The 27,006-nt window shown below is 38.7% G+C and overlaps 1 protein-coding gene across 1 annotated transcript in view; it reads left to right on the forward strand.

Annotated features, from left to right (window-relative positions):
• WNT5A (Wnt family member 5A) overlaps positions 1-18,813 on the forward strand; it is a 23,835-nt gene extending 5,022 nt beyond the window's left edge. Inside the window, exons 2-5 of the mRNA XM_075287426.1 lie at positions 415-542; positions 1,223-1,470; positions 8,199-8,491; positions 17,725-18,813. Of these exons, the coding sequence (XP_075143527.1) occupies positions 415-542; positions 1,223-1,470; positions 8,199-8,491; positions 17,725-18,183 (1,128 nt within the window). The 3' untranslated portion in view covers positions 18,184-18,813. The remainder of the gene's footprint in view (positions 1-414; positions 543-1,222; positions 1,471-8,198; positions 8,492-17,724) is intronic.
• Positions 18,814-27,006: the final 8,193 nt, after the last annotated feature.

Consider the following 27,006-nt stretch of genomic DNA (forward strand, 5'->3'; position numbering starts at 1 on the left):
AATTCATTCATACCTTTATTTTTCTGGTTTTATTGGATTATTATTAATGTTTTGGCTTGTTTTATAATTTGCAGTCAATATTTATCATTTAATATCTAAATATTATATGTAACTAAATATCATATTTAACTCTGTAATTACCAAATATATATAATATCTAAATATCCTATAAACTGTTAGCAATATCTAAATATTATCTAATATTTAAATAGATTATATGATCATGTCTATGATATATAACTATATATGTAACTGTACTATATATATGATATGTAAGATCTATATGTTCTATATATAACAGTACGATCTATATGATGTAACTGTACTAGATATATCATATATGTAACACTGCTCCCTATACTGTATGTGCTAACACGAGTATATATCACTGTATAATTTCTCTCTCTTTTCCAGCCATCCTTGGGATTGTTACTGAGGGCAGGAGGTTTTGGGGTACCTGGGGGAGCCATGATCTCTAGTTACCTCCTGGTCCTCCTCCTGACATTGTCCTGCATCTCTCAGGTGGACTCCAGCTCATGGTGGTGAGGACACTAATATTTCTGTTTCTCTGCTATATTTCATAGTCTTGCCCTGTTATTATGTTGTATGACTACTTGATAGAAATCAGAACATTAAGGATTTTAGGATATTTCTTCCATAGATAGAAATAGATTTGCTTGGCATCTGCTTTAGGTTGGATGAACGATCAGATCGCACTTGTGGTTGTCCTGCACTATATTATTATCTGTACTCTCTTACTATAACCTATTTTTTATGTAATGTATTTGGTGTTTTTCTAGCTCACACGTTGTGTTGTACAGTCAGTCAATCTGCTGTAGATAGATGTACAATCAGATCGTCCTTGTATACACACTGTGGGCGATGTAACCCTGAATCATTTAGCTTTTTCTTTGCCATAATATATGTTGTTCTATTGCACAGTATTCTGTATGTTTGTAGTAGATTGTATGAATGATGACATCGTGGCTGTACTATGCAGGTCCTTCATCGCTGTGTACAGTGTAAACATGTATATCTAATATACATGCAAAGATACAAGTGTATGTGTGTGTATATATGTGTGTGTGTGTGTGTATACCTCACACGTGGTTGATACAGCGCTGCACATTACCAGTGACTCTAGCTCATGTAGAATAAAGTCGATCGTGTGAACGATGAGATCGCATGTGCAGTAATGCTAACCTATGCTGTGTCTGTACAGGTCTCTGGCCATGAACCCCGTGCAGCTCCCAGAGGTATACATTATCGGGGCACAACCTCTGTGCAGCCAGTTATCGGGGCTCTCACAGGGGCAGAAGAAGCTGTGCCAGCTCTATCAGGACCACATGCAGTATATCGGGGAGGGGGCAAAGACCGGCATCAAAGAATGTCAGTACCAGTTCAGACATAGGCGGTGGAACTGCAGTACAGTGGACAACACTTCGGTGTTTGGCAGAGTCATGCAAATAGGTAAGAACATGTCTGACGAGGGAAATCGCAAGTGTGTGGGGGTTTTGTTTTTAAGATTTTAATGCAAATATTATTTATGTGGAATGTTCTATACATTTATATACTGGCATTGTGGTGTAAATCTATATATGGATATTGGCACAGTGGTGGGTACTATAGGGGTGATAAATTGGTATGTGATTCAGTCTATTTATCCATCCATCTAATTTTACAGAAAATGCAAATATTTATTTTACAGTACATCTATTTATGTCAAAATTTACAACACATTCATAAATTGTGATGGCCTGTAAGAGATGGAAAATACTCAGACAAATGCATTCAATTATAGTATCCTATCTATCTATCTATCTATCTATCTATCTATCTATCTATCTATCTATCTATCTATCTATCCATCTATCCATCCATCCATCCCATTTTACAGACGTCTATATTTTACACTACATCTATATAGTATAAATGTATACATTGTGATGTTACTTTACAAATATTTAACCAACAATCTAATAAAAGACAAACATTGCAGACCTCCAGACCTTCTTAGGGACAGGTGACTCCTCTTTATTGACTCCTCAGGTGCCACATTTTAGGGGACTTTTCTGAAGCAATGGCCCATAGAGAGCTCTGAGATGCACCTGATGAGTCAATAAAGCGGTATTTTTTTTTCTTAGAATTTTTTGGTGTGCTGGTATTTTTTTTTTCTGAATTGGATGAAGTCCTTTGCTGGCAGCCATTCTTTATTTCTTCTGTCTGTCTATGTACTCATCCATCTATCCAGTGACTACTGATGACACTACAATTCCTATCCTATGGTAATGGATGTGGCTCTTTTATCCATCCCTTTATCCACCCAGTGCTTTGCGTCCTTATGATTACAGTAAACTTCCTTAGGGTGTATTCACACATGCCAAACTCCAAAACCAGGACTGGTTTAAAAAAACAACAAAAAAAAAATCATTCCTTTTCATTTTATGATCCGCACCTTATTATGGCTTCAAAAACAACATGAAAATACCCAAACCAATCCTGATCAAAACCCTGCCTGTGTGAAAGTGCTCTTACTCACTTGTCCCCTATAGATGAATGAGGATGAAGCAATGTAACACTGTTCGTTCTATATGAGATCTCAGGTTCCTGCCCCAGTTTAATGACCTTATTATGGGAATTATTGTATTATCCCATTTTCACACCTCCTTGTTGCTACATGATCCCATCTCTCATGTCTCCTCTCCCTCTGTTCCATCTTGTTTACACGTGGGTTAAAGTCATTTTTGTACAGCTCTACACTTGGGTTGATCTTAAAGGATCCTCCTTGCAGGTTGTGACAGTCTGAATCCTGAGGGATTTTCTGGTGTTGAAGGCTCCAGACTCTCTTTCTGGATTTCAGATCTTGCTAATATCCGGGCATAAAGCTATTTCTTAAACAAGAAGTAATTTATAAGGGCAATTAGCCACTTACACTAACTGCTGCGCTAAGAGGGCTTAATAGGTATTTGGAGGCGGCGTCCCAGCCTGGGACAGAGAAGAGACTATTCATCCCCTGCAAGAAACTGGACTCTCAGACTATATTTAAGTTTCATAAAGGGGGGAGCCGCTTGTATGATTTTATTTCTGGGAAATTAGCTGAAATGTAAAATTGCTGGGCTTTAAAGATGATCTGCATTACAGAATTAATGTGCTTTTGTAGGCACTTTGCTGCGATTTTTGGTAATTCCATATATCAATATGTCTCCACATGTCTCATACAATTATCAAAGATTGTACATTGTATATTTTCCTATCCCAAGTGCGTGCATGTGCGGATAAATAATATCGTGTATTCTTTGTCAGAAGGCCACATCTAGGGCCTACGCGGCTACGCGCATTTCATGCTATAATATTTCACTCCAGCCAATTTTTCTTTTTTTTTTTCCCCCTTAACTTGAAATATGTTTCTATGTTACATAGTGAAACTTTTCATTATGTGCATCTGTCTTGGATATAAAAATCATCTAATACTTTCACAATTGTTTCCCGGTGTAAATTTGACACTTATTTTATATAAAAATACAAAGGGAGCCGATTGTAATGGGGTGAAAAAATGTGAAAACTGGGGTTTTATCTTCAATTTCATCTGTTGCTTCCATGTATTATGGCAAATGTGGTTAAACAAGAAGAAATATATGTGTATTTTACAATGGACTGGAAAAAAATAAGTGGTTTATATTACAATCCATTATATAAAAAAAGAATAAAAAGAACAAAAACAAATATATACATTAGGCCACAGTCACACTTGGGCATTACTAATCTGTATTACTTCTGTATCGTTCATATAAAAATCTCTGCCAATGCATTAAAATGGTTTAATCCACAATTCCATTTTTTTATGGGCTCAACTTTTTCTACATGTAACGTTCCACTGGATACATTTGGGTACTTTTTTTTTTTTCCTGGGGGGGGGGGGGGGGAATTTTTTTAGCCCATTGTGCCCATTGAGTAGGTGAAATTTAAAATGCATGTTCTGGTGTATGTGTAGTACAAGTGTGTATTTGATAAGTGGTGGTGTTTTATTTTATCATCTGTATATCAGTAACATTACATAAAAAAAATTTTTTTTGAAAAAAAACTGAACAAAAATTGATAAAACAGAAAACGTAATATATAGAACAAAAACAGACACAATAATAGAACAAAAGCTAACTGCAAACAGAAATTTTAAATTTTTATAGATAGATAGATAGATAGATAGATATTGCAGCTGTGAATGGGCCTTAGCTTAAGGCCCCACATAGTATTGCAAAAACGCAACTTTTTTTGACTGCAGTGGAAAAAAAAAAAGAACGCTGTGTTTTACATTACCAACAAAGTGAAGGAGATTTAATTTAATCTGATCCACAAATTGCGGGGAGCAAAAAAAAAAAAAACTAAGAAAAACTGTATTTTCATGTGTTTTTGAAAATCAAGCGTTTTTCTATAGATTTAATAGGGGAAGAAAAAATTCAAAATCTAAAAAAAAAAAAGCAAAATCTCAATGTAAAACGCTGCAGAAAAAAGTACAACTCCATTCTGGCTACTTTTTTTTTTTTCGCTGTGTTTCTCTACATTGGGCCTTAGCCTAAGAAGGAAGACAGAAGATCAAATGTAAACAAAGTAATGGACAAGAAAGATAGCACCTCCCCCAAAAAAGTAAAAAATGAGTTGAATTATCTGAGAATATGAAAAAATATGAAAAAAAATATCAAAAAACGGATTTTACTTTTTTCAATATAATTTAGGTTTCAGCACTTTTTTTCCCCCCCGAATGGCTCATATTTAAAAAGTAAAAAAAATCTTCTAAGTCTATACCTTAAATATTTATTAATCTTAAAATTCTAAGCTGAATTACGCTGTGGTCGCCTCACACTCCAATAAATTCTATGAGGTCAGATTAGTTGAAGCGGTTTATATTCATTGCCGAATCATGACTTTCTCCTTGGATTTCAGATGGCCTATGGCATTTCTATAGGACTGCGGACAATATGGCATTCATATAGACAGAACACTCACATTACACAAAGTGAACAGAACTTGTTTCTTAATTTAATACAAACCTTCTGCGGACTTTCGGGTTAAATTCTCCATTTCAATGCTTTTAAAGGCCATTTAGAGATAAACACTGAGATGATTTTAATTCAATGTAAGAATGAGATGGCACAAAGTTTGATAGGAAGGAACGGGGTGGGGGGGGGGAGAAAAAAAAAAAAAGATATCAGATTTAAGGATCTCGTGTTTTTATTTCTGCCTGACATTTATTTTGGAAAGTCGGCTAAGTGCAGTTATTGTAACCCGCTGCACATGTAACTTCTCAAATCATCTTGTTTTCATTTAATGGGAACTAGTGTGGGAAGAAAGCCTTGAAAAAGCCCAAAATCACTTCCACCCCTTGAACCTTCTCCACTTCTGATCAACAGATAAAATGGCTAAACTATTTTAACCTGCAGTTACAAAAGGTGCCTATTAGGGGGCGTAATCTGAGAATGCCCTAATGTTTAGATTGAATATTGAATCATCAAACTTTTTTGCCAACTGTTTAAATTTTTTTTTTTTTTTAAAAAACCTTATATAGCAGGTCTTCTTTTTAAGCAATATATCACTTTAAAATAAAAGAAGGTATAGAACGTGCTTAACAGGACACTCATGGGCTCCCTAGCTGCGTGCACCCTGCCATCTGCTGAGGCTAAGGATGACCCTCATTATGGGTAATGTAACCATCCAAGTATATGTCTTATAGGGCAGTAGGGGGTCTATATCTCCATAGGGAGACATGGCCATAGCAGATCACCTTGTGGTGTGTAGAGCCTCACAGACCATACATGCTCTACTAGGATTTCTGGGGAAAGAATATAGGTTTTCCTAGAGGGAAAACTTACTCTAGCACCACCCCTTGGAAGTTAACTACAGCAAATTTTCCTTTTTTTCCACCTAGGTGAACTCATTTTCATATTCCTTTCCCAGAATACCTAGTAGGGCATGTATGGTTTGGTTAGACTCTACACACTGAACCATGTCTATTATGACCTCGGTTTCAGGGTTACTACCAAAGCAGGGTACCTACCCAAATCAGTACCCTGCTTTGGTAGTAACCCCGAAACCGCTTTCTGTCTGGAGGCAATGTATTGGTTTGAGGAATCCTAGGGATATTATCTGAGATAGGGGGGAAAAAACAAACTTAAAACCCCCAGGTGTTTATCTTTAGGGAACTATATTCCAAAAGGTGGTGCTAGAGCAAGTTTTTTGTTACCATCAAAGTGAGCTGAGTTGTGTTATCTCCATTATAGGCATTGTCTGCTTTAAAGCATGTGCTTGGCCAAAAAGATTTGGTACCTACAGTCCTATGAAAAAGTTTGGGCACCCCTATTAATCTTAATCATTTTTAGTTCTAAATATTTTGGTATTTGCAACAGCCATTTCAGTTTGATATATCTAATAACTGATGGACACAGTAATATTTCAGGATTGAAATGAGGTTTATTGTACTAACAGAAAATGCGCAATATGCATTAAACCAAAATTTGACCGGTGCAAAAGTATGGGCACCTCAACAGAAAAGTGACATTAATATTTAGTACATCCTCCTTTTGCAAAGATAACAGCCTCTAGTCGCTTCCTGTAGCTTTTAATCAGTTCCTGGATAAAGGTATTTTGGACAAACAATTCAAGTTCAGTTAAGTTAGATGGTCGCTGAGCATGGACAGCCCGCTTCAAATCATCCCACAGATGTTCAATGATATTCAGGTCTGGGGACTGGGATGGCCATTCCAGAACATTGTAATTGTTCCTCTGCATGAATGCCTGAGGATTTGGAGCGGTGTTTTGGATCATTGTCTTGCTGAAATATCCATCCCCGGCGTAACTTCAACTTCGTCACTGATTCTTGAACATTATTCTCAAGAATCTGCTGATACTGAGTGGAATCCATGCGACCCTCAACTTTAACAAGATTCCCGATGCCGGCATTGGCCACACAGCCCCAAAGCATGATGGAACCTCCACCAAATTTTACAGTGGGTAGCATGTGTTTTTCTTGGAATGCTGTTTCTTTTTGGACGCCATGCATAACGCCTTTTTTTTTTATAACCAAACAACTCAATTTTTGTTTCCAAAATAAAGCTGCCTTGTCCAAATGTGCTTTTTCATACCTCAGGCAACTCTATTTGTGGCGTACGTGCAGAAACGGCTTCTTTCTCATCACTCTCCCATACAGCTTCTATTTGTGCAAAGTGCGCTGTATAGTTGACCGATGCACAGTGACACCATCTGCAGCAAGATGATGCTGCAGCTCTTTGGAGGTGGTCTGTGGATTGTCCTTGACTGTTCTCACCATTCTTCTTCTCTGCCTTTCTGATATTTTTCTTGGCCTGCCACTTCTGGGCTTAACAAGAACTGTCCCTGTGGTCTTCCATTTCCTTACTATGTTCCTCACAGTGGAAACTGACAGGTTAAATCTCTGAGACAACTTTTTGTATCCTTCCCCTGAACAACTATGTTGAACAATCTTTGTTTTCAGATCATTTGAGAGTTGTTTTGAGTAGCCCATGATGCCACTCTTCAGAGGAGATTCAAATAGGAGATCAACTTGCAATTAGCCACCTTAAATACCTTTTCTTATGATTGGATACATCTGGCTATGAAGTTCAAAGCTCACTGAGGTTACAAAACCAATTTTGTGCTTCAGTAAGTCAGTAAAAAGTAGTTAGGGGAATTCAAATCAATAAAATGATAAGGGTGCCCATACTTTTGCACCGGTCAAATTTTGGTTTAATGCATATTGCACATTTTCTGTTAGTACAATAAACCTCATTTCAATCCTGAAATATTACTGTGTCCATCAGTTATTAGCTATATCAAACTGAAATGGCTGCTGCAAACACCAAAATATTTAGAACAAAAAATGATTAAGATTAATAGGGGTGCCCAAACTTTTTCATAGGACTGTATACCAGCCGTGAATATGAAGGCTGCAGTGGTTTAGTGGTTGTCACCTCTTGGTAATCGCAGGAACAGAGGAGCTGTTTACATAAGACAAGTCTTTTAGTCTCTTAATACTAAAGGAGTTGTCCACAATTCACTACAACAGTCCACCCCTTTAATGATGAATATTATGCTTGTATATATTTTGTATGTGTATATAATATATATGAACTAGATTATGGTATTTTAGGACTAACTGTATTAATTTCTACATTTCCTCTCTTGTTTTGCAGGGAGTAGAGAGACGGCATTCACCTATGCGGTCAGTGCTGCAGGAGTAGTGAATGCAGTGAGCAGGGCCTGCAGAGAGGGGGAGCTCTCAACCTGTGGATGCAGCAGGGCAGCCCGTCCAAAGGATCTACCCCGGGACTGGCTGTGGGGTGGCTGCGGGGATAATCTAGACTATGGCTACAGATTTGCTAAGGAATTTGTGGATGCCAGGGAAAGAGAGAAAATCTACCAGAAGGGAAGCTATGATAACGCCAGGATCCTGATGAACTTACACAACAATGAAGCTGGACGGAGGGTAAGAAGTTATATTAATGCAGTTAAAGTTTTACCCATCGGCAGTACCTCCTTCTGCCACTTGGGATTTTCCCACCTGCCTTGAATTTTTTAAGTTAGCGGGAAAAGCTCCCAACCCAATCATTGATGTTCTACTGAAGGGAATGGGAGCGGGGTCTGGTAGGAAGATGTCCATGGTGCATTTTGTATGGCAAGTCCCACTGCAAAATCCACCATTGGAATATAACCTAAATTTCTGCTCTTTGCTATTGCCAAGGTACTTGCTTCATCTCTGCAGTAGTTTGTATGAAGCTCCTGGGCCCCATTGCAAAATCTGTACCAGGCCCCCCGACTATAATGTATTGTTTATAGCATTGGCCTCCTAATATTGGGAAGAGGCACATTATGGCTCCCTATTTCAAAAACGAGGAGATATTTGACTTGCCTCAGGTTCTTCTTCATGTAACTACCCCACCAATGGAGAAGCAGAATCTGGGTAGAATTTGATTGAGATGTCACAAATCCTCTGTGTGAATAGGGTGGTAGCATGCATGTGTGGCCGTTGTACTATTTACTTCTAAAGGAGATACAGTAGCCAAATTCAGCACTTTATCAATCCCATGGCAGTCACTACCACCATTCCATACATAAAGGGTCCTTGGGAATCCCCGTTCGTGAGATCCTTGGGTTCCCAGCTATTGAACCACTTGCAGTCAGACATTTATCCCCTATCCTGTGAATAGAAGGGTTGTTGGTGGGAAGTCTAATAGCATGTTATTAGTGTCTGTGCTTTAAGGGTTAACGCTGTGATATAAATAAAGACTTGCATACAGTAGGAACATACAGTAGTAGTGTTGTGCTGCCTCTGTCATCCTCTCGACCTTAGCCCCTGGGCGACGTGGGTTAGCTTAAATCCTGTCTTGGGTGTAACCTTTGCCAGGGCCCTCAGATGTGGTCCATTTGATTTATAAACCTCTGGTCACTGGCTTCACAGGCTGTAGGTCTTCAAGGACGACATGGCAGCCTAGTATTTCATTGCTGCGCCCTTGTCTCTTGTCTGGTGTCTATTTTAGATATGCTGAATCTGATGCCTCAGAAATTCAGGATACATAAAACGTATCCACTGAATAACCAGTTTCTAATCTCTAATCCACAATTCCTTGTTTGCAGCCTAGTGAATAGAAACTCTCTTGGTTATATATATAAAAAAGGAAAATTCGTATAGGTCCTATACTTCCCTCTATAGGGTTTGCTGCAAGCTATCTATCCTATATATCTATCCATATCTAAGGCCTGCAGGGCAATATCCATAGTATATGCCATGAATGTCTGATAATGTCTGCCTCCGTCTCAAGAATGGAGGTCCCCTGACTCCCTACCCATCTCTCAAAGAAGGGAAGAATGCACATCTGTGGGCTTCTCCATTTACTTGTATGGGAATTCAGAAAATTGACAGATCCCTCCTCTGCTATATTTGCAAGTGAATAAAGAGACGGGTGTGTGTGTAGCCACCTCATCTTTTGTGGTGGCCACATGATGAGGGTCAGGGGATCCCTGTTTTTAAATAACTGCATTAATTGGGTATTAATGGCAAATCTTACTTCTATAGCCACAAGTGCCGAGATGGGGACATCCCTTCTTATCCTCTCCCCGACACTGTGGGTAGTTGGTGTTTGTGTCATAGAGGGTGGCCTATCATGATACAAAATGTAGCAGCTATCACCTGGACAGCATTCGGTCAGGAGCATTTTCTTTCATGAGTATGGCCATGGTCCATGTAATGTAAGGGTGGCTCTAGCCTGCTAGAACAGGAACAACTTCCAAAAAGGGGGTCTTCATTATGGCTAATAGTAGAGAATCGTGAATGGTCAGCCCCTCTAGGATGTCCATATTCCCTAATGAGACAGCACAGTCATGAGACAATCCTTTTAGGGCTGCGTCAGAGTCTCTTTTGGAGACTTAGTAGCAGTGCCCACCTGACATGTGGAAGAGGAAAAAGTCCTGCATGGAGGACTTTTTCCTCTTCTGATGGACTCTCAATGGACCCAGTTATAGTCTATGGGGTCTATGTATTACTCCTGCGTTAGTGCATTGCCTTTCTGTTGCTGGGGTCCCCTGATGCACCCAAACAATGGAAAGGAGACGCTAGTGTGAACTCAGTCTAATACCTAGAAAATGACATGTCTCACTGTCAGTCAGAAAATCTTCTGGTCCACCAAAATCCTCCTTATTTTTTATTTTCCCCAAGTACTGAATAATATGTGGCATAACGTGGACATTGTATAACATTCATGGTGGCATCAGTTATGTAAGACTTGTGAATTATTGAGGGGTTGTCACTGCCCTATAGGAGCAAACTTATTACACTGTCTAACAGCACCATTCTTAGTTGTCCATAGCCACCCATCACAATGTAGATTTTATTTTCAGGAGCCAAATTGAAAATGAAAGCTGTGGTCTGTTGCTAGGGGCGACTAAGACAGCTTTGCTTGGTGAGGGTCCGACATCAGGACCCCACACATATCAGCTGTACTGACTGTTCTGTAACCAACTGATGGAGCCGGAAGCAGAAGGCGCTGTCTGGTGTACTGAAGCTCTGCACTGGAAAAGTAGTCCCAGAATCTGGCCTGTCCCCCAGAGCAGGGTAACCCCCGTAGGGCTTCCCAAACACAAAATGCAATATCATGAGCAAATTATAATATGGGGAGGAAAACCAATATTATTTCCCTTCTCAACTACAAGGGCTAATGGTAGCCATACACTTTAGACAATTGTTGGCTAAACCCTTGTTTGGCCACCAGGTATTCCTTTTGACTTCCCGTATGTACACTCATGCTCTTCTAGGCAGAGCATGCAGACGTTCTCAATAAAGAGACAGGATTACATTAGTTGTTATCTCTAGTAGCATTTTATCTTTCCTGAGAACAAATACATTTAGTATGTTTTGTAATCCAGCAGCCGGCCCCTTTTCTCCCAAATATCTGCTCTGGGAGGGCAGTGAGGACAGCCCAATACACATCAGATAATCGGCCACTTCCACCAAAATCACCAGCTTCGAATAACATTAATGGGGTTATCCACTGTTTGAAACTGGATGGCCTATGCTTAACATGGACCCCCACCTATCTAAAATTCTAAACTGCAGCAAAATATGCAACAGCAAAGCGGCTTCTCTACAACGTGGGGCCACAGCCCAATTTGGTCAGTAGTCGCAGATTATCTAATGTATATGGCGCTGTTACTTTTCTTAAACAGCAGGATGTTACAGATGGATCATCCCTTTTAATATCATGTATTTTTGTCCACCCCTAGTTTTTGTTTTTTTCCTCCCCTGGTGTCATGCATACATCCTTTTTTAACATGTGTGGTGTTAACCATGGGCTGTAAATCATTCTAATCATAATTTTTTATTTTTGTATTCATTCAGATGTCCATTTTTTTTTTTAGACTGCGAGTCTGTGGGGAAAAAAGTCCTATTTTGATCCATATGATCTGTGGGTCCATTAATTTTTTTTCATGGATCCTATATAGTAGAAAATTTAGGATAGATCAACCGTGGATGAAGCCTGTCCTAAAAATCATTAAGTAGTGATAATACGGAAAACGCTGACGGTACGCATGTATCAAAATGTGAATGTGGCCATACAGTCTTACATAATGTCCTATTTGCCCAATATACTTCTATGTCTTCCAGTGAGTGTGGTCAGCTTACGATATATCATGTAGTTAGGTTAGGAGTCACTAAGCAGGTTAAATGTCAGTATTTGAAAACCATGGTAGACCACTTCTAAGTAGTGTCATAATTATTAAACCTTTAAGCAAGATTCACCTAAATGGGGGGCTTAGGGACTCCCACCATTTCTGTTGAGAAAAAGTCCTTTAGAAAGATCTCTACCAAATCGAAAAAATTCCGTTCATCTCCAGCTGCATGACATACTGCCATACAGTCCACATGTCTCTTCTTACTAGAGGAGTTAATTGAACCAGTTTGATGAGATCTGTCACATGACCAACAGGATTTTTGGACCAACACCCCCCCCCCCATTTCCACAAAATCTCTTCGGCCCAGGTGTGATAACCTTAGTGTGACTGATGGTTCTGCACCCTAATCTCTACACCACTGTACAGTTTGTAGATTAAGTGTCAATTTTTAGGTCTTGCCAGCCTCTAACGCTCACCATACACCTTCAGTAGATAGTCCTCCTGCCTCCCCCAAACACGTGTACACTCTATTCTGCTGATCATGCATTTGTTCTCCATAGGGAGAAGATTGTAAACTGCCTCCAGACATCTCTAGTGGTGGCTTGGGCACGGTTCACATCAGCGTTTGGGGAGTCCGCTTGGAGACCCCCCTTCCCCCGTAGGAAACCACACGGAACCTATAGACTATAATGGGTCCGTGTGGTTTCCACATGAGACGTGGAGAGAAAAATGCTGCTTGAAGGACTTTTCTCTCTGCATTTTTCATATCGAAATCAAGCAGAAACCACATGGACCCCATTATAGTCTGTGGGTTCTGAGGGTGTCCCAGGTAAACGCTTTTAATGCATATAGGTTTTCGTTCGGGGGTCCCCAAGCAGACTCCCTGAATGGAAACCCAAATGCTGATGTGAACCGGGCCTCATCTCCCAGGAGAACAAAGGGACTGGCATGCTAAAAAGTGAGCCTAACTAATCCTTCCTAAGAAAGAAAGTATGCAACAAGCTCTGTATCGAATTAATTCTATAATATTGCACAATATAATTAAAAATAACTTTTTTTCCGACTTCACCCAAAACTAACCACAACTCAGACTCCACAGTCCTAGTTACAACTAATTTAATTGAACTTGTCCACTGGTGATCCCAAATGAGCTAAGACTTGGGTTTTCAGATAGCTGAAATTCCATCCAAAGCTTTAGGTTTTTGGGTGGAAATTCTACTTCTAATTAATTTTCATGACTGGGCAATTTGGGAGTGCCAGGAAATAATGGATTGCAACATTGCTGGCTCTTTATTATGTCTAGGTTATTTTCTATTTAACACCATGCTATAGGGATTTTCTTTATAACCCATTTGTTGGGAGACCAAAGTCTAGACATAACCATTTTGACTTTTATGAAGGTCTAAATTATAGGTTATCCCCATTCTCTAACACATGGCTAATCCTCTATTTGATGATAAACAGTGGCCTCTATAAAGTTTAATAATTCATCTTTATAGGCGCAGTAAAGCATCATCATAGTTAGAGGAACCAGCAGAGCTGCAAACTTTTAGTCATAACACGCAAAGCTACATAGGATTATCCACAATGTGCACGTTGGCTTTATGATCGGATTTGATTATGAAGAGTACGTATATAAAGAACATTTCTACGCTAAATATATTTACATAGTTTTAGACCAAAACCCATATCCACATGCAAGCCATTTCAGTCAAAAATTTAGTACACAAGACCATTTTGTGAAATTGGCTCAAGCCAAGATTTGCAAATTCTCAAAAACGCAATAAAAAAATGGATAAAGGGCTTGTGAAATCAAGACCACCAATATCTGACAAGTCAAGTGGGTGGTGTCAGGCAGAGGGGCGGGGGGGGGGGGGGTGAGATATGGTATGGTCGGTCTCGGATTAGAGCTAAGTCAAACCCCCATGCCCACTCCTGCTTGACACCACCCATTTGACATTTGAGAGTCTAGTTAGCACCAAAACTAACTACCCTGATTGCTCAGGAATGGTGCAGGCTAGAGAAAAAATTCCAACTGTACCAGAATCAGAAAAAAAAGCCTATTGAAGCCTGATAAGATCTTGAGTTGGTGGAGGTAGTGAAAGGTCCTGTTAAAGAACAAATAAAAATTAGGAAGTCAAGTGTTCAATCCATTGAGCAGAATTGTACCGCATTAACATAATAGGGATGTTCGTTCCTATAGAGGAACAATAAAGAAAATTCTCAAAAACATAATCTCAACACCTCTCGCTCCTTTTTTTTTTTTTTTCCTTTTTTTTTTTCTTCTTCTTCTTCTTCCTATTTTGTAACATATTACAAGTTAAATAGAGAATTTTTCAAATCTCAGGATTTCAGCCTTGTCTTCCTTCCTCCTCCTTGCTGTTCGGTTTGGCGGTAAGCCAACTTACTGCAGAAGGAACCTCTCCCCATTAAGTACACAGTTTACATTTTGTAAAGTCAAGGCCCCAAAACTTAGGCAAGAAGTTGTGAAACAGATTTTTTTTTTTTTTATGTTGCTACTTCATTGTATTGTAGAAATTGGTATCTTAAAGTTTAATTTCCAGCAAGCTGCTATAAAGTAAAGTTGAAGAAGACTTGTCAAGTGTCCTTGGCTGAGGGTAGCCTGTAATAGAGCGGGTGCTGCTGAGCACAGCAATGTGCAGGGTGATAGCATTTTATGATTTAGTCGAAGAGCAGCAAGTCCTATGAATATTGGTTGGACTCGCAGACAGAGACAGTGAGTCTGGCCTATCTACCCACGCACTTATTGACAGCTTCTCCAGTTTGAACATGTACAGGGAAAGTCATAATTCTTGTGTGTGGGGAAAGCCAGACGCTATGAGCTGTGAGTTTGACTAGTATAGATCAGGTGGCATGAGCTACATTGCAAAAAAATATCACTTGGTACTGCCCCATATGGTAAAGTCTGGTCTGAATACTGCATAAACACTACAAATGACCAAAAACAAATTGAAGCTGAACACTTTTATACTTGTTACAACCACTTCAGTATCTGTTTGATTTCATTATTAGACAGATGAAAGTACTATTTATTGCAGTTTATAGACATGTCTGCTTTATTAGTCTTGGAAATAATGTACCATTGGCAATTTTTCTGGCAACTTTCAGAGATGGGAAGAAACTTCCAAAAATAAAGGGCGATTTTGATTATACAGGGATAAAAGGGCATTGTTATTTAACCAGTTAGAGTTAAGGTACAATTTAAAGGGGCTCTATCAGCAAAATCATGCTGATAGAGCCCCATATATGCGTGAATAGCCTTTAAAAAGGCTATTCAGGCACCGCTAAAGTTATATTAAACTACCCCCCCACCCCCCCACCCCCCGTTTTAAAATAAAACCCTAAAAGAGAATGTGATAAACTTAACCATCATGCACGGTGGGCTGGCATTCAGGGTCCGTCATCTTCTTCAGCCACACCTCCTCTTCCTGCGATGTCCTCGGGTCCCGTCTTACTCGCGAACATCGCAGGAAGAGGAGGCGTGGCTGAAGAAGACGGCGGACCCTGAATGCCCGCCCTCCTTGCACGATGGGTAAGTTTATCACATTCTGTTTTAGGGTTTTATTTTAAAACGGGGGGGGGGGGGGGGGGTAGTTTAATATAACATTTACGGTGCCTGAATAGCCTTTTAAAGGCTATTTACGCATATGTGGGGCTCTATCAACATGATTTTGCTGCTAGAGCCCCTTTTAAAAGGGATTGTCCACAATGTAAGGCTAGGTTCACATGCATGCATGGGTCTGTCATTCGGGTCCAGCAGGGGACCTAAGTGACTGAGAGCTGGGCAGCTAAAACAGTGAGTGCCCATGGACCCCATAGACTTTAATGACTTTTATTGGGTGTCTGCCCTCTTTATACAGAAACCATAAGAGTGAAACGTCCTCCATGCAGGACTTTGCTCTCCAGCAATTTTCAGTGGTGTCTGCAGTGAAGTCTCCAATGGAGACTCCCACTAAGATGTGCATCTAGGCTAAGTAATAATGTGTAAGAGCAGGAAAAGTGATAACGTATATAAATAACAATTGTTCACCTGATATACACTTATGGCTTTGGTGACTGTAGTCAATCACTGTCCTAGTGATCTGGTGTGGAAATGCAGCCTTCACCACTGAGGAAAGTGAATGGGTGCAATGGTTCCCCTTTGGAGTGCACACACGGTCGTGTTCATGTAGCTTATTTGACCAATTTCATACAGGATCGGACCTGCTCTATAATAATTGGAACAGAGCATCGTCTTCCCCCATTGGGAGAGATTCTGCCTACATATTTATGTCATGTGCACGAGGCCGTATATGGCATTTGATCATTGCAGCAAAATAAACAAAAACATGTGGGAATAGTTGGAATATATAGAGGGAAGGGGCCATTTTTTTTTTCTTTTTTTGCTTTAATTTTACCACATTTCCTGTTCTTACATATTTTTTTAAAGAGCACTACCTATGAGGGACTTGGTGGCGCTGGAGAGGCTATTTCTTCCTTATGGAGTCAGAAGGGGTACTGTGTCTCCTTCAGGAGACTGCCTTTGCAGGCAACATTTAATTTTGTATATTGTTAGACCATACATGTTGTGCTAAAAATGCTCGGAAAATAATATATAAACAAGTCCTCCTTGATGATAAAGGGAAAACTTGGCCTAGCGCCACCTTTTTGGAAGGTACAATTAAATGCCTAATTTTTCAGAAACCTAGTGACATTGTCTGGGATCAAAGTTAGTCCGTCACGAGAACCAGCCCTATAGATACATATATTAGAATCACCAAAATCAAATAGTCAATCACTGCCCCATTGACGAGATATTTCCTTCCTTGCCAATATGCACATTAGCTCTTTGGAGCAACAATAGTATTGCCATTGCAAAGAGATCAGCCGCAATGCCATCTTTGATCCAAAGAGACAATTTGCTTATCGACAAGAACAGCGATTTCTCGGCAACGGAGGCATCGATTCACAAGGGGAACACACTACGATTCAGGTGACCCTACCTATCCACGGGCTGGTTGATATGCTGGGTTCTGGTGACAGACTTGTTTAAAGCCAACCCCAAATATCTCCGCCAAAACCAGTTTCTTATAGGTCATTGGGATCTACTTTCCAAAAAGGGGTGTTACAACAAGTTTTCTTTTTTCCTTCATAGAGAACTAGCATATTCTCTATATTTGTATTCTTTTTTTTTTTTTTTTTTCTAGGAGATTCCCCTATTGTTGTATCTCCTAAAAGAGAATCTGTACATTATGTGAAGGTGTTACGTCTGTAGTATGGAATGGTTAAAAGAGTTAAGTGTGGTGGGGACAGGCTCATGTAAGGAAATATTCATTTAGCTTGTAATAGACCCCCAGCAGATGAAGATAGATGGAAACAAATACAGTAAAGAATTTCTTTTAAAAATAGTTTGGATAAACCTTTAGCTATCCCTAGTATGAATTCTGGGATGGAAATAACTCGGCTGCTAATTTTATGACCAATTAGTCTGTGTCTAATGTCTTGTCTGTAAGCTTCTATAGCCATGGCACTAAACTTTGTCTCTCTTTACAGGCAGTAAGTACTTTGGCGGACGTGGCCTGCAAATGTCATGGAGTCTCTGGTTCTTGCAGTCTTAAGACTTGTTGGCTACAACTAGCTGACTTCCGGAAAGTGGGAGATCTACTGAAGGAGAAGTATGACAGTGCCGCAGCCATGAAACTCAATACTCGGGGCAAATTGGTGCAAATCAACAACAAGTTCAACAGTCCAACTCAGTTCGATCTGGTTTACATAGATCCAAGTCCGGATTATTGTGTACGCAATGAAAGCACTGGTTCTTTAGGAACCCAGGGAAGGCTGTGCAATAAAACGTCAGAGGGCATGGACGGCTGTGAGCTCATGTGCTGTGGTAGAGGATATGACCAGTTCAAAACAGTACAGACTGAGAGATGTCACTGCAAGTTTCACTGGTGCTGTTATGTCAAATGCAAGAAATGCACCGAGATCGTCGACCAGTTTGTATGCAAGTAAGACGCAAAGGAAATGACTATGAACAATACTAAATATCCGCTTTAATTTATAGAGGTCACTTAGGAGTTGCAAGCAGACAGCAACCGGATCTATTTTTCTTCATATCACACAGCCTTTTCTTGGGAAAAAAAAATGAACTGAAAATATTTATTTACAAAAATAAAGACTTTTTTGTTTTTTTAAAAAAAGTATATAAATTAGATGAACTAAGACTGAAGCGCTCGGGATCTAGAACATGTATAGTAGGTTTATATGGATGAGAGGGATGCAGATGGATGAAGACAAGCTGTGTTTTTTTATATTAAATAAAAAAAAAATTGTGTTTAATGGTTTATGGAGAATTCACTCCAAAAAGTTTCACAGTTCGGAAGTTTAGATACAGAGATTTTTTTTTTTTCTCTGACATTTTATTTTCATATTAGGAACTACTATTTGTTGTGTGATACCTCTGGAGATGTTGGGATTGCACTTTGTATTATGCATAAATTCTTATACGTTAACCTATTCATAACACATTGTTATCAGACAACGTACCAGTTTAATTCAGGCATTTTAATTCAATATCGATGTATTCATCCTACTCATTATACCTTCAGCGTTCTAAATATACTGGTTGAAAAAAAAAATGGGGAAAGTACTGACCATTTATTTTTACAATTTCACCTTTAGGATCTATTTTGCAATTTTTTTTTTTTTGACCCAGTCATTGAAAAAAAAATACATTTGTATCTCATGCTGTATTTAGTAATTTTAAGGTCCTTCGTGAGCTAAGCCATTTTAATATTGCAAAGTCATTATATGCAGTTTTTAAGAACAAGTCATAGTTTTACCTACTATTAATCCTATACACTTTACATACAATATGGTTACATTTATGGGAAATGTGTGGTCTGCTGTTTTCTATTTCAAAGCTTTTGTGACTATATGTAAATATAACCCTAAATACTGCCAGTAATTAAATGTATGTATTTATTTACACATTTACCTAGGCAATGTTTCCTTTTTATTTCAAAAAAATCATTAGATTTGGAAGTTTTTTTATTTTAAGAAAACAAAATCCCCTTTTTTTGGCATTTTTATATGGATACATTTTACGCGTTCTTAACAATTTGGTGTCAGGTTTAAGAGGGGTGAGTTCAAAATATTGATAAATGGTTCATGAGCTGTAGGGTAGAGAGGAAAGTGAGCGGTACTAAAGGTACAAAAATATAATGCACTTGAAGCCAGCTTTCTAAAAAAAAAATTTTTTCAAAAGGGCATTACTTATCAATCTAAATTTATTTATAATAAGAAGCCCCATAAATGTGTCAATTTGGATAAAATATCCCTAAATGAAATACAAAACACTTAGAATTTTTTTTTTTTTTTACCAAGGCAGCAGCATATTTTCTTTTGTCAATTTTTTTTTTTTTTGAGTAATTCACACTTCCATGTTGTAGTGTAAAATTTATTTTTTGCTTCCATCACTCCATTTGGTTCAAAATGTCTTAATTTATTACCCATACTGGCCATAGGATATGTAAGAAACTACAATAACGTAAAAATTTCACCAAGCACTAAAGAAATAATGGTTTGGATTTATTATACAATCATATTTTTTTTATATATATTTTGACTGCAAGATTTTTTTTTTTCTTGAGTAATTCTGTTTCTAAAGAGCAAAGGTTACAAGTCCAGACTATTCATTTTGAATTATTTAATGTAAAATATTTACTTGTCCTTGAGAAATGTAAATTCTATGTTCTATTTTCCTGTATATTGTACATGTAATGTACATATTTCGCAGCCCTATATGATTTGTATATTTCTCTGGTTTAAAAAAAAAATAATCAACAAAAGGAACATGGCAATTGACACCATGAAAGACAAAAATATAAAATAAAAAAATTAAATAAAAAACTGATATTTTATTTGAAAGTGGTTTGATTTAAGAATTTAATATAGAAAATTTAAAAAGGTACAAAAAAATTACAAAAGAATTATTTCTAGATGTGAAGCAAAGCTGTCATTCTGGCTTCTCCAAGTTTAGGAAGAAAGGTCAAGGAGCGAATATTATTTCAGATGTACATAATGAAAATGTTTGTATGTGAAGTTTGCATATATTTTGGCTGCAATTGGGGGGAGTACACATCTGATAGAGGATCTTACGTATTTCATAACATATATTAATGCAAAGAACTTTTAAAAATTAGGATATTCCATAATGTTGGTTGAGTAAAATAAATATAATAGTTTTTAGAAATATCGTCCCATAATTTACTTTATTTCTAAATTTAAAAAAAAAATCAATACACTGTAAATGACCAAGTTAAATGTGGGCTCCAATCTACAAGAGTGATAAAGAGAATATTGTATACTCTGCTGTTTTCTATTTCTTTGTCTTCTGTGTTTGCAATACAATTGCAGCTACAAAACTGCCTTTTGGGAACGTGCCCAGAAAGTACTAACAAATGGATATACTTGGGCTGACGTTTGGAGGAAGACTATAATTATGGTCAATGATGTCTTTGTTAAATAGAACATATACTCCTGTTTTGATTCTAACTATTTTTGTCTCCAAGGTTTTTATGTTTACATAAATGTTCGGTAGTATTTCTGTATAGTATTTTGTAGCGTTATCCAATTACAATTTTTTTAAAAAATAAATCATGTACTAAATTATCCAGCAATAATATAAAACAAAATAAAAAATATATATATATAAATTTACATTTTCAATGCTGTTTAAAATGTTTAAAATTATTCTATATTGCAAACAGCATTATAGGTATATGGCAAATTTAATTTGAAAATTCCACTTTTTTTTTTATTTTTTATTTATTTTTTTAGAAAATACTTAAACCACTTAGACATAAAAATAAATGTTCATCCATTTGATTAAATTTCTAAAAAATCTTAAATATACTTTTATATTAAATTGATTAATTTAATATTTTGGATACGTTTATAGCTTTAGATTTTTTTTATAAAAAAAATTAAAGTTTTCACTTGTTTACGCTGTCAGTAACATTTGTATTTTCAGCTTATAAAAGAGAGTATAAGATGGTTCCTGAATTAGTTGTTCTGATATTGATATTCTGTGGGATCGTATTCCAACTGCGTTCGCAAGTATTGAATAAGATCATCCTGAGTGCTGGATGAACAGATAGAGAGCCACGCATATACATGGATAACACTCAGCTCCTTTTCATCCTTGAAATGCGACTTGCACCAATCATACATTACAGCATAACCTATGGACATATCAAAATGATATGAACTAAAAATACCTGTTAAAAGAAATTTCTTCTGTTTTTCACAAATTAGTCATTCTCTCTTTAAGAATAACTGTGGTGAAAATGATTAGTAATTGATTGCAATGGATAAGATTTTTTTTATTTTTTTGTGCCTAAATTGTGGCATATTTTAGGGGTTTTTATGCCTCTTATCCTTTGTGCCAAATTTATTATAGTTGTGGGTGCCAGTTTTATCATTCTTGCACCTATGTTCCCAAAATGGTCTTGCATTGGAGACATGGTTTTCATGGTAAATAGATTTAAACATACATAATTATTTTTTTTAACGGATTTTTTTTTCAAAAATTCACAAATAAATCAGAGCAGCGGCAAAAAAATCGGACTTAAGGGCGGGTTTGCACCTGTGCCCGGTCTCCACTTTGCAGGTTTCCGTCTTCTGCCCAAGAAACTGGACAGGAGAAGGAAACCGGCAGGAAGTTTTCAAACCCATTCAAATGAATGGGTTTGCAAAGTGTCTGCCCGTGAGCGTCTTCTGGTCTCCGCGGCAAAACCGTTTGTTTTGTTTTTTCAACTGGACACAAAGTCAGACATGCAGGAAAAACAAAACAAAAAACAAAAAGAACGGTTTCACCGTGCAGACCAGAAAACACTCACAGACGGACACTGACTGACGGTTTGCGTTTCCTGTCAGGGTTTCTTGGGCAGAAGACAGAAACCTGAAAAGTGGAGACCGGGCACAGGTGTGAACCCGCCCTAAATTGGATGCATTGTTGTATGGAATTGTGGCATATCAAATATTCAAAGAGTAACTGAATAATGCCTCCCCCCATGACTTGCAATATTTATAACATAAATGAATTGTTGTAAACCAGGGTATTGTATATATTTCTTATAGAGAGCATGCCCTAGTAATGCTAACCTAGTACTTCCCTCCTGTGTCACTGGATGTGCAGGAATAAAGCTTGTTACATACACTACAGACATCTTTCCATTCTCCTACCTGCAGTTAGACTGTTCTGCTATCACATGTCGGGATACTGATACAGAATTTGTTGATAGCTAGATGGCGGTGCTGCCATTTATACTCACAATATTATTGGCTTTATTCTATTCCTCAGAATATTCTGACCTTCCCTAAGCATTTATAAGGACAGATATCCTTTATACAGATTGTATAGAGGTAAGCAAATATACATATGTATATATGTACCATATGTCCATGTGATGGCCTGTAAGTGGGCGGATTTCTATAGTTTTCTCTATGAGACGAAGTGAGGGCATGTTGAAGGTGGCACAAAAAGGGGGTAGCTTTTAATGTTGCCTATAAGTGGCTTCCCTGTAATTCAATGTTTCAGGAGTTATTGCCCTAAAGAAACCCTATAATGTAATTTCCATGAGCAGAATCAGTATTTTTTTATACTTTTTTTTTTCATTTTTAGATTACAGTTTTCAGTGTACAGCATCTCCAAGGGAATATACAACAGACTGTCATGGTGGTCCTGTCTTTTGTGTAGATTGATTTGTAATCTTTTCCAAATATTAATTTGTCTATGCTTGACTAAAGGCCCCTATAGGCCAGGGCCCCACATGGTGGAAATGCTGCAGCAAAAACCACAGTGTTTTACAGTCACCGCAAAGTGGATGGAATTCTAGCGAATCCATCCATACACTGCAGAAACGGTGCGATTTCCAAAACCATCTTGGTATGTCAATTATACCTATAGAAACACCTCTGCAGACTTTCGGTGAAAATTGCAGATGACGTTGCTGATGTGGTTTTTCCTGTAGCGCCTTTTTCCTGCGGCTTCCTATGTGGGGCTTTAGCCTGACGTAGCTCAGTTATTCGCCTTGTTAAAGGGAGTCCATAACCCAACCTTGTAGATAGGTTAGAGTCACATGAATTGAATTGAGTTTTCCTCATGTGCATTGGTGTCTTAGTTGCTGAGATATCACTCTTTTTGCCAATATGCAAATGAGTGCTTTGGAGCAATGTTGCCATTGATCCACAGAGGTAAGTGACTATGCCGTCATTGGCAAAAATGGTGATATCTCTGTAATGGAGGCAGCGATTTACAAGGGAAGACACAGCTTGATCTAGGTGAAACTAACCTACCCATGTGTGGGCTGATATGCTGGGCTTTGGTGACAGACTCCATGTGTTTCTCTGATAGAGGGGTCATGAGTGGGGGATACACCTCTATAACCTCTCAATGTCCTCATAGAGCCGTCATCATGAGAAAAACCATGCAAGTCTTTGCAACAATTTTTGCATTTCTTCAATAAAACTAAAATACAAATAATTTTTTTTTAGAATTGATGACCTAACCTTAAGGACGGGTCATCAATTAAAGAGGGGCAAGGGTCTGACACCCAAGACCCTGCTGATCAGCTTGTTGAATATGTTGCAGCCTCTTCAGTACTTACCAATGACAGACCCAGTCTCTGTCCCCTAATTCTTTGTAATGTCCAGTGTTTGCTTACAGTTGTATGGAGATGAGTCTACATTGGAGCTGTAGACACAAAATGGAGGATGGAAATAAGAGGAGCAAAGTTTCCTGAACATCCACCATGATCAGCAGACACCAGTGGACCTCAGACTATAATGGATTCTGCCAGGTTTACGCAGTTTTTAATACACCAATTTTCGGGAGAAACTCCAACATAGATGTGAACCTAGCCTTACACTTTTTGAAGTCCGACCTCGACCATTGGGCCCTCAACTGAAATGGAGAAGGGTTAAAGGAGATTGAATTTTCTTTGCTGTTTAGTTAGAGGATACTGAGTGCCATGACACCCATGGCAGACGTGCCAAATTGCTCTCTCAACAGTGTCAGCAATATGATCCCTTAGTAGCCACTAACCATTATTCCTCCAATAGTACTAGCCACAGTGCCCACATGAAATACATGTTAAAAATATTTATCTGCCCTGGCATTTGATTCTCTTCATGGATTTAACCATTAGAGGGCACTCACAAGTAACTTACAGATACTGCAGTGATCTCTATGATCTAGGTGGCTTATTTAGGCTAAGTGGCAGGAACCTTGGCAGCATCTTTTCTGCCACCTTAAAGTGTCCATAGACCTTCAGTCGCTTTTGATCTAATGCCGCTCCAACGTACAGATAGTCATCCCTATCACTCCATACATATGTATGCTCAACTCATCTGAGTCATTCATCTGGGTAGTTCACATGTAGGAAATTTTCTTAGCTGAAAAATTCAGTTTCAAGAATTTGAAGCTGAAATTTTCAGGTACAAAAAAATTTTTGCTTCAAATTCTTGAAATTCTTGTTTCAGATGTAATTTGGAGAAGATTTTGAGGCTGAATTCGCTTCAAATTCAGCCTTAAATTCCTTCATGTGAATCTACCCTTAGACACCTAAAGAAAGAACAATGGACTGTATGTGATAAGATGGGGTCAGTGTGACATCCTCAGACATACACAGGGTGGAGCTGAGCAGCAGTAGCTAGTGAAGCCCATTGATGGAAAGCCTAGCCCCTAAAGCAACTTTTCTGCTCTTTTGCATAGAGATAAAAGGACAATTTTTACAAGAATGGAGCAGCACAGAGATACATCATTGTAAACTGTGCTGACGACCCTACAACATCCTGTGATTAGGATATGTAATATGTGGTGAAAGACTAAGGTCCCGTTCACATCTACGTCGGTAATCTGTTCGGAGGAGTCTGCATAGGGACCTCCCTGAATTGACTACTGAATGCACTGGCAAGTAGTGTACAGTGATAGCACATGGACCCCGTAGACTATAATGAGGGTTGTGTGCTTTCCGCACAGTCTCCACACGGAACATGCGGACAGAAAAGTAGTTCACGGTCTACTTTCCTGTCTGCATGACTCGTGCGGAAAGCACATGACCCCATGGGGTCCATGTGCTTTCACTGCACACAGCTTGTTAATGTGTTCATTAATCCGTTCATGGGGGTCCCCATGCGGACTCCCAAATGGATTACCGACGCAGTTGTGTACAAGCCCTTAGGCCAAGGCCACAGATTGCAGAAAGGATGCAATTTTTTTGTTTTTAGATTTTGCTGCATTTTTTTTTAATGTAGATTGTGAGCCCCATATAGGGATCACAATGTGCAATATTTTTTCCTATCAGTATGTTTTTTGTAGAATGGGAGGAAATCCATGCAAACACGGGGAGAACATACAAACTCCTTGCAGATGTTTTTCCTGTCAGGATTCAAACCCAGGACAGCAGCGCTGCAAGGCTGCAGTGCTAACCACTGAGCCACCATGTTACCCCTAATTTTGCTGAATTTTTTGAGCCAAAGCCAAGCAAAGCACTTTGAATTCACTTTTAGCATTGGCTCAAAAAAATGCAGCAAAATCTGCAAAAATAATTTGCAGCTATTCCTCTCAGCGTAAAGAGGTTTTCCTACAAAGACAACTTTTTCCCATCCCACAGCATAGGGGATAAGGAGTGCCACCACTAATGCCAACATCCATTCTGTACACTGTACTCTCTATGGCAGTCCTATAGAAATGAATGGAGTGGCAATGCACATAGATGGATGTCACTCTATTCAAACAATGGGACCTGCAGTGTCGAGACACTTATTCCTTGTCCACAGGATGTCTTAGTCAGAACACCCAGCTTAACTGAGTTTTAGAGATAAAAGCGGAATTAACACCTTACATTTTAATTATTAGCACGTTGACCGACAACCAAAGCCATAGTTCCTTACTATCAGCCCTAAAATACAATTTGTTTTACATTTTCCATATTTTCTATTCCCTGATTCATTAGACAGCTGTCAAATGTTACTTATCAGAGACACCCACCCTTGTCCAGGTCGCTCCTACACATGTTCTGGTGGGAAATAATAAAATGAGAAGCAACGTGTTTTTTGTGCCGGGTCAACGAGAGTCGAGGCATTTTCCCAGCTGTGAGCAGCCGAATGTGAGAAGATCTTTCTCCGACTGATTACTTGTCATACTTATTATACATCACTGACACATGAGACCAATAGAGACTTCTCAAGTTGTCGAAATATTGGTAAGAGACAAAGAGAAACTGTTACAGCCAATAAACCCACCCCATATCAAATAATAGTATTCAGCTCCTAGTAGTCTGTCTGTAGACTCCAGGGGTTTTCGATAGTCCATCTTCAGGATAGGCTATTATTAGGTTATAGGTAGGGTGGTTCTCATAGACTTGAATTTATCTAAACTAGACCGCACCTCAGCCCTATATTGTGCCCTACTTAGTGCCATAGCCCCTTTCTGCTGGTGCTGATCAGTGGAGGTCCTAGTGGTCCAAACTTGACTGATGACCATTCCTAAAAATTGGGTCCAACCTCTGGGATTTTACTGATGGATGAAGGGACTGTGGTGTGATAGACAGAAGGATCTAGGACTCTAGCACTCTAAGGGTGCATGCACACTACGTAACGCCGGGCGTGTATGAGAGTCGTACACGCCGGCGTTACAGCAGGGCTGCCGAACACTTCCCATTCACTTCAATGGGAGCGCTCGTAAACGCCGCTGTTACGAGCGCTCCCATTGAAGTGAATGGGAAGTGTTCGGCAGCCCTGCTGTAACGCCGGCGTGTATGGCTCTCA

Source organism: Leptodactylus fuscus, chromosome 9, assembly GCF_031893055.1.
Source record: "Leptodactylus fuscus isolate aLepFus1 chromosome 9, aLepFus1.hap2, whole genome shotgun sequence".
NCBI lineage: Eukaryota > Metazoa > Chordata > Amphibia > Anura > Leptodactylidae > Leptodactylus > Leptodactylus fuscus.